The following is a 9,688-nucleotide window of genomic DNA, read 5'->3' on the forward strand; positions in this document are numbered from 1 at the left end:
AATGAGCTTTTATAGGTAAAGTATCATTTTTGTATGCATGTGGCCGGTGTCTTATTGTCGTACATGTTAATTAAAGTTTAATTACCAATTACTATACATTCCTAATAATTAAATTGCAAGAATTTATAAAACTTTATTAACTTATCAACCATCTCATATTTCAATTGATTATAGATCAACTGATACCCACTATGTGACCACATGCGCCAATAAGATGAAGACTAAAATCACATGTTCAAATCTTGCTAAAGGCAAATGGAGAAATATATTATGTGTTTTATGTGTAAGAATGGTGCTGAACCGGACTTGAGTTATATACGGTATGCGCTCTGATGTTTCCCACCCATTTACCCTTTTTTCTATCAACTATCTCGTATTATACTGTTACATTTCAAACAGTGGGTAATAAGTATCAAATTATGAAAACCAAGTCTTAATTAGTTGTATCTAAGGTTTAAATATATATCTACACTATTTTAAATGCATTTAACATATTTCTTAATTTGCGGAATTTTGTGATATGAAATTAAAGTTATTACTTTATTCCTAACATTATAAGTTTATAACTCTTCATTTCAAATTAAATCATGAAACACTAATTCAATGTATCTTTTGTTTGATTTTTATCTTTAAAAAGTGTAATACAAAAGATAAAACGTTGCACGTAAATTCAAGTCATAGATCGATGACGATAACACATTGTCGCATCCCATCGTTTTCTTCACTCGTTACGACAACATAGTTTAGGTTTTACTTTATATTTTGTTCATAAAAGTTTATTATCCGATAGATATTTTGTTTACCCGTTTCACCCTATAGGTATAAATATGATAAAGATTTTAAAGATTTTTAAATAGGAATGCAAAATGCGAATGTAGATATCGACATCTTTCAACCCGTTGTATGTTTCATTTGTTCTTTAGTTTTCTTTCGGTTTCTCTTTGTCCCTAAATAGTAAACACTTAAACACTCAAACCGGCCAAATCTCCCAACCGTGACGAAAAGGGTGATCCTCAACTTACGACTTGTGAGGTCAACTTTGTATATTTAGCCGATATATGTCAATCACGAAGTGCAGGGTGGGATTCGCCAAGTACATGTCAGCGAGTTATGTGGCAAATTCTGATAATATGATAAAAGATGGTTCATACGAGTAAAATCAGTGTCAAATAATTCTAGTGAACACATAAATCAAGTCAAATGTAAATGCTTTGCTTCACTATTTTGGATTTTGGGGGACGAAAAAAAAAACACATAAGTCAAATGTAGATACACCAACAAAAGTCGTTTCTCATTGAGTCAAAAGCATGTTTAAATAAATAGAGCTCCTTTTTATTAATTATTATGTCCAATAATTTGTCAAAATCATAAGGATTACTCGTACATATCAATAGCAAAAAGTCCACTAATCAAAATTCTTCTCAACTCTCCAAAACTTTTCAAGAGATATTATAATTACTAATTAGAACTCTTTATGAATTAGTAATAAATACATACTCCATCTTTATAGAATTACCGCAAAACTTGTTGGACAAACTGGCACCAACGATCAGCAAAATCCGGGTTCAACATACACCCGACCCGTTAAAATAATCGGGCATATCTTGAAAAAAGTCCTCGACATTCATCATCGAGGGAGATCCAATGTCAGGAATTGAATCCATAAAATCATCATCAAACGGAACACTATCTACACAATCCAATGGAATCGAGTCAAGTAACCCGAAATCATCATCACCCATCGTACTAAACGGATCTCCATCACAAAACGGATTCAAATCAAGTGATTCAAAATCCACAAAATCATCCAAAAACGACAAATCCCCAAAAACTCCCGACTTCTTCGAGTCAACCTTATTTATTGACCGACACTCTTCATATTCTTGAACCGGTACACTTACTTCTTTACCATTATTATTATTATTACTAAAACTAGCCCTGAGAACTGAAGTCGGAGAAAGAAGCTGATTATTATTCGACTCTTCACCAGAATCACAACTAGACGTCGAAGCAACATTAGCCGCCTTCGTAATTTCCTTCTCATTCTCATCAGTCTCACGGGGTGTAACAAAATTTGTTAAAGCATCGGGACCACGAAGCCGAATAGCGGCATTATCATAAACTCTAGCGGCTTCTTCGGCAGTGTCATACGTACCGAGCCATAACCTTATACGTCTCGCTGGATCCCTTATTTCAGCAGCCCATTTTCCCCACTTCCTCTGTCTCACCCCTCTATACTTTCTATTATTATTATTATCATTATTATTTAAATTTGTTTTCATTGGCTTTGGTTGTACTTGTAATAATCCAGAAGTACTAGACGACTGTTTATTATTACAAATACTTTTATTTTTATTATTATTGCTTATATTGTTTTTTGATACGTTTGTAAGAATGCTGATTTCGTTGACGTATTTTTTCACACGTCTTCGTGGGAAGATCGCGTCTTCATCGTCACTTGAAGAATCGGTCGCGTAAGGATCCGACATTGATATACGTACGAGGTTGTTTGGAAACAGTTTTTTTGTTGTTGATGTTGTCATTGTGACAACGTTTTTGTGCTCCGTTTGTTTGATTGGAGATAACATGGAGAAGCCATCCATGTTTTTTGTTTTTTTTTTTGGGTTTCTTGATCAATCGATTGAGTTTTAATCAAGAATTGAATGATGAAAAGATTAAACCAAAAAAAAAGGTATATATCTATATTGGTATTTATATAAAGAAGGTTGATTGACTTTTGATATGTATAAAATCTTGAGCCGAAATAAAAAAGATTTGTCTGAAGTTGAAAAGGAAAGAAGCTAAAGAAAAAGAAAACCAAAAGTTTTTGAAAGGCGGTATGAAATGAAAAGTAATTGGAGTTTTATATAGTTGAATACAGCTTTATAATTTGGACTTTTTTAGACCGTTATTGTTTTTAAAACAAAACAAACATAGTAAATTAATGAGGTATATAAGAAAATCAAACATTAATATTTAAAACTATTATATATCGTTACTAAAAAAAAGTAGCATGATAAATTAAATATATTGCTTATTAATCAATGATAAGTTGGTATAGTGGTTTGAAGTTCTCCTGATGACCTATAGATCTCAGGTTCGAATCTCTATTCAATTAACTTTGAGATATAATGTAGTCTTTCTATTAGGGTTTGACTTGTGTATACTTATGTTCAAATCTGAGTAGACAGGGTTTAGCCCTATTTATCGTCGTGTTTTCGGGCGGATTAGTAAGGGGTTTCTCATTGAGTATTTGAAATAGGCATTTCTACTTTGAGGGAGCTCTCTAGCGTGGATCCGGTTAAGACAACGTATGCTAGATCTCTCGCTGTCAAACCATGACACAAAGTTTCAAGCGAAATTCAACTTTAATAATAAAATAAAATTATATTGCTTATTATTATATACGTATTTTTCACTATGATGAGACTTGATAAAAACATCATGTATTTTAAATAATTCATTAAATGTTTTTACATTAAATTTAAAAGGTTATATTGAGTTATATGTTTATCGTATAATATGGTGTCACTATAACGTCCATATACTATTGATGTGATATACAAAAAGTAGAAAAATACGGAGTATATGTGAATCAAGGATTAAGTTTAGCAATATCTAGTAAAAAAATTAAGAAGATCCTTATATAAACTTTGGTAACAAATATTCATTAAAGGAATGTGGATAAAATTATTTTGGTACGGTATATATAACTTAAAATATAAAGAGAAGGTATATTATGAGATTAGTATGAAAAGGGTGTGGTAAGGAATTATTTAATTGGCCCACAAAATCCACATTTTAATGTCGATTTGAAAATCCACATCTTAAGTTCTATGTATCAAAGTTAATGTTAGAGATTTAAAATATTGCTTTTCCTAATATAATTTCACTAAATATTTAAAATACTGGTTAATTTAATATATAATCTTCGAAAAATAAAAATTTCTCTTGTTTAGGAAAAGCTAAATTAGTCTGGGTAATGGGAAAATGTCTGTCCTTCAAAACGTGACAATGAATCGCTAAAATGGAGCTGTCATTATCTTATAACATCTTAATTTACTTATCCCTAAAAAGTTTGATAGTTATGAGTATTTCTTTTAAACATTCACTCGATATACGACATTAAGAGAAATTAACTGTATAATTGTGAAGTCTTGCACATACTTTAGACAACGAGATGTTGATCATGAACCGTTACAAGTATGGAAAAACACCCAAGGTTTGACATCCTTAAGGATCAAACTCATAACCTTAGGTAAAACCGAGAATGTCTCTAATCAACTGAGTTGACCTTCATTAGCAATAGTTATTAGTAATACAATTTATAATAACCTTTTATGTAATGATAATAAAGGCTAACACAGGGTTAAATTCTAAACGAACAAATTTACTTTTGGTGCCTTTTTTGTGTTTTTAGGCATAAGCAAATGACCTGAAAACCCGAGACCTGGTCTAAACCTGCTCGAATCCAACCCGAACTGACCCGTCCGACAGTTAAACAAGCTCGGTTTCGGTTTCGGTTTTGATTATCGTGTATCGTCGGTTTTCGGGTTTTGTCAAACCGGGCCAGTTTTGACCCGTGCTCATGTCTAAATATATAGATTTTGAATATGGCACATCAAGTGATGAATAATTGACATAAATGATGTAGTTTTACATATATATATATATATATATATATTTTTGTATATTTTATCGTTTCTCATTTTTGTCATAATTTTGTCGTATAGCTAGTTTTGAAATATTTTTCCACGTGCAAAAAATTTATAGATCAAGAGAGCAAGTTTTACAAATTGTGGTGATGTTGCGCCGACATATTTACTAGATTTTGAGACATAGTAATCTATCATCAATGATTTGAATACTACATTGAGTACTAGCGATCTAATAACGCAGGCTTAATTAACTCTTCTCCGGAATTATAATTGTGAATGTTTGGTTCACAAAAGGGAAAGAGAAAGGGTAAAGGATAGATAATGGGTAAAGAATACTATCATTATAGAATATTATTATATGATAAAAATAATAAACAAAATAAACTACCGATTGATGCTTCCATTAATAATTTATCCCTGACAATAATACATGTATATCCCCCAATTTTTATCTTCATCCTCTCATCCTCTCTAATAATCACACATACGCATCTCCATTTTCTCTGTCTCTTTAATATATATTTATATATATATATACATATACGTACATGACAGTAGAAGCATATGTTATATATAAATCACTCCCTAGGAGCGATGGTGGTTCTTGTTTCTTAAGGATGTCGGATGGTGGTTCTTGGTGGTTGAGGCAAATGGCGGTTGTTGGAGGTGATGTCGAGTGGTGCTTCTTAGAGGTGATGTCTGGTGGTGCTTGTTGGAGGTGATGTCCGCTGGTGCTTGTTGGGGGTGATGTCCGGTGGTGGTTGTTAGTGGTGATGTCCAGTGGTGATTGTCGGATGTGATGTCCAGTGGTGGTTGTTAGAGGTGATGTCCAATGGTGGTTGTTAGAGGTGATTTCCGACGGTGGTTGTCGAAAGTGACGACCGATGGTGGTTTTCGGAAGTGATGTCCGGTGGTAGTGGTAATCCAAGCCAGAGAAAGGAGAAGAAAGAATATTTGTGAGGAATGAATACCTTACCCCCCAAATTATTGAGTAATGCTCCATTACTCACTTTGAGTTATTGATTATCTTTGCTTATAACAACCAGACATCTATAGTCATTCTCTTTACCATTTCTTACCCCCCCCCCCGATACCTCTTACCAGGCACCCCCTAATCAATTTTTTCTATCCAACTCGTTTTTATAGAAATAAAAAGAAATTCAAACCACACCCACATACTCTTCTCATTAAACTTTTTATGGCGATGCCTATCGTTGATAATTGAGATGAGATCTTTTTAGATATACCCCAATATTTTAGAAATCATAAGCGTTAACAAGTAACTATTTTAGCAACACATTAAACATTCCGCTGGATGCTGTCTCTACAAAATTAAATGTCGTCGTACTGTACGGGTAATTTTTTATAAATTATTAATTTGTAATCACACAATTTAAATATTTCGGCTAAATTTTTAAATTTTTTTTTTTTGTGGTTTTGACCAAAAAAGAATCCACCAAAAATATTTATACATTGCCTTTCAAAAAAGTAAATATTCTTCTACATTGCTGTAAAAGCTTGTTTAGGAGTTCAGTGGCATCTGTGTAATTTGGGCTTGTAACACGTAAGTCAAAGTAGGTCGTCCTCGGAAAAACATTGGTCCAATTTTTAATACTGTAATCTTGCAACAACCAAATCATGTCATACTTTTTAAATTCATTGTAGTTCGTGAAGCCTATCACTTTACTCCCTTGATATCTTGTTGCTCACGCTTACATACTATTTGACCATATTTAATTTCACTTTAATTTTTAAGCTAGCAATTAGCTGTCTTTGATTTTATGATAGGAATATTTATAGTTTTTACTTAAAAAAAAAAAAAAGATATTTATAGTTTTCCATATTCATTTTCAAAAAATATTATGATAATTTTATAATGGCTAAAAATGAAATGGATGGTGACATTGAATTTGGCGCCTTCAAATTAAATCGAATCAGTTAAATTTTGGCTCATGTCTAGAAAATGTATGGCCAGAAACCAAACCAAAACCAAATATTTCAGTAAATAGCCTGTTTATCTGATTAATTTTAGTTAATAATTACTTCAGTTATTGGTTTTGATTATAACATTGGTTAATTCGGTTTATCATCAAAAAAACTAGCATGTAAGTTTCAAAGTCTAAGCCCAAACAATTAATTAAGCATTATAAACCAAATTATTAATTTTTGTATTGGTTTAAAGTTAAGTAAGCTAGTGATTTCGATTAACCAAAATTTATAAACCGAATTATTAATATTTATATTGTTTCGGCCATGTTTGGTTCGATAAATCGACTTTTATACACATCGAAATGTATAGCTCTCCATTTGGATTCTTACAAGTATCTATTATCTAATTGTTTTATGTTGGATCTAGATATCGATTTTTGTATTAGTTCTTGGGTTTTTAGGATGTCATATTCTTGTATTTGTATTTTACATGTACTCTTGTACGTTTAGGTTTTCTAGTACTCTGATGGTGACATTTTATTTTAATATATTGTCGTTTAAAAATAAAATTTTACACAACATTATTCTATTATCATATTTTTTTAATCTAGAGTAAAACATTTTTAAATAAATGTTCTATTAGAATATTTGTCATTTGATGGTTACAACAATTTGAGTTCACATTTTTTAAACTTATACACTATTAATCTTAATGTACAAAATTTATAAGATTCAGCCAGGTTTAATTTTAGTAGTCCTCGATATGTTGTGGGCCTATCTCGTATTTTTATAATTTATATTGTATCTTTTTTTTTATTTTTCTATTGGATCATGTCTTGTACCTACTAGCTTCATACAGTTTTTTGATAAAATTTAAATCTCTTTAAAAAGAACCCATCATACAATCATACCCCTACTCTAATCTCCAAATAACTTTTAGTTGATCAGGGCCTATTTAATTTGACAACAAATTGGGCTAACTTGGTCACCAAATTAGACAACTTTATATTGAAAAATACTCGTTCATTCAATAATTACATGAAAGCATGAGGTGTAAAAAAACTGTAAAATAGAGAACTGTACCAAATCGTTTGATCCTAAACCGATCAAAACCAAAGAAACTAAAAAATTGGTGGAGAATGGTTCAGTCCCGTTTTTAATATCTGTTACCCTTGGGTAACTTGATCGAACTGAGTTTGATCCATGCAATCATTTATGTATATAGATATAGATTTGATATATATGGAGTTGTTAGTCATGTCCATGTAAATCGATTCAACATATAGCTTTTGGTTTTATAGACGACAAGTTATTTCTATATAGAAAAAGTAAGTCGTGTGTGAAAGGCACGATGAAATCTGTCAGTGTATATTTTAGAATTTTTGACACTGTATATCGCATTTAACTCATAATATCTCAAAAGAAACAATTGGGAATGATGGGCTAAAGAAACAGTTTGTAAAAACTCTCGGATATATATATGAGCATTCATATATACCTCAATCTATACTAACATTGTATCAGCGCAATACAACGGTGGTTGTAGCGGTGACGGTGTCGTGGTGGGGGCGAGTGTTGATGGTGGTGAAGACAGTGTGAAGTGGTATAGATAATTCATATGAAAGTAATTGATTTAAACTGGTTAATGGAGATATTTTAAAAAATAAAAGATTTGATGGTATAATTTAATTATTAACGTTAAGAGAATAGTGTATGTGGTATTATTTTAAAGGGGGTAAATCAAAATATTACATGGGAGGACATTTTAGAGATTTTTCCCCATTTAACTTTCAACATTGGGGTATTTTTAAAAAAAAAATTAAAAGTATAGATATGTCTTCCGTAGTTTGTAAAAGTATTTTCGGATCTGAAAATGACATAAAGTTGATGTCAAAAAGTTGAAAGTTTTTTTTTTGAACGGCAAAATAATTATATATATATATATACGGTGAGAACACTTTTAAAATAAGAACGGCGAGAACACCTTAAAAACATCATTTTGATGCATTAAAAGTCCATAAACTAACTTAGTGCATAACTAATTATCTTTATTTAAGTGTTTAACAACAAATTTATCCGTCAAAATCGAAATAATCATGTTTTTTGTTTTGTGCATCCATCTTGGATGCATATTTATCAAAATGATGCATCCAACAAAAAACGTGATTTTTTCAGTTTTGATGAATCAATGTGTTGTTAAACACTTAAATAATGATAATTAGTTATGCACTATGTCAGTTTTATAGACTTTTAATGCATCAAAATGATGTTTTTAAGGTGTTCTCACCGTTCTTATTTTAAAACTGTTATTATTTGATTGTCCCTCTATATATATATATATTTATAAAGTCATCAGCAAGGTGTTGGATACAAACAATAGTACAACTACAAATCTATGATTCGAAATAAGCTACTTATTCTATATTCATCCAAGATCGGCTACAAATACTTGAGAACTCACTTTCCATGTAGCAAAACAATTAAATGATACACACCACACTAGCTTATTGCGACAATCTCCTTTGCAGCAGTAGAATAGTCAATGTCCTTTTTACATCTATTTCGGGACCACATGTATGAAAAATGAATAATCAAATCCACTAGAACCATCTGCTTTTTTTAGTTGGATTAAAAACAAATTCGTTTCTAAATCGCCATAACTCCCACCAAGCAGTCTATATAATAGTTATGATGGTACTCTTCACCGTGTAAAAAGTTAGAAAGTTTTTTACCTTAAAACTCAGATATTAAGCGTATGATAATAGATTAGTTTTACATAAAATTATACTACTCTATAGTCTGTGCGCATTGGGCAAGTTTCTAATTGTGCGACCGATTTACATAGTTTTACATATAACCATTTTGAATTTTACTTGCTTGATTCACAAAAAGTCATATATATTTCATGTTTACTCATTTTTAAGTAAATGGATTAAAATTGAAACATAAAATGCCTTTTCACACTAAACCACTTAGAACAATGTATTAGCTTATTAGGTGAAGATTTCGGAAAACATGTACCTAAACCATTCATGCTTCCTATATAAAGCACAACAAAACAAGTAATAGTGTAACACCACTCTTCATCATTTTTTAATGAT

The 9,688-nt window shown here is 31.1% G+C and overlaps 1 protein-coding gene across 1 annotated transcript; it reads right to left on the reverse strand.

Moving 5' to 3' along the window:
• Window positions 1–1,565: 1,565 nt before the first annotated feature.
• LOC122587917 (ethylene-responsive transcription factor CRF1-like) lies at window positions 1,566–2,603 on the reverse strand. Its single transcript, XM_043760074.1, has 2 exons — window positions 2,339–2,603; window positions 1,566–2,296 (listed from the first exon to the last, which is right to left on the reverse strand). Exons 1-2 carry the CDS (start codon window positions 2,601–2,603, stop codon window positions 1,566–1,568), a joined length of 996 nt encoding a protein of 331 aa, XP_043616009.1.
• Between the last annotated feature and the right edge of the window lie 7,085 nt (window positions 2,604–9,688).

This window comes from Erigeron canadensis, chromosome 1 (assembly GCF_010389155.1).
Source record: "Erigeron canadensis isolate Cc75 chromosome 1, C_canadensis_v1, whole genome shotgun sequence".
Taxonomy (NCBI): domain Eukaryota; kingdom Viridiplantae; phylum Streptophyta; class Magnoliopsida; order Asterales; family Asteraceae; genus Erigeron; species Erigeron canadensis.

Coding starts and splice junctions, on each gene's coding strand:
- LOC122587917 (XM_043760074.1), bottom strand. CDS start 2,603: ATGGATGGCTTCTCCATGTTATCTCCAATCAAACAAACGGAGCACAAA. Junction 2,297..2,338: donor TAATAAAAATAAAAGTATTT/GTAATAATAAAC, acceptor GATTATTACAAG/TACAACCAAAGCCAATGAAA.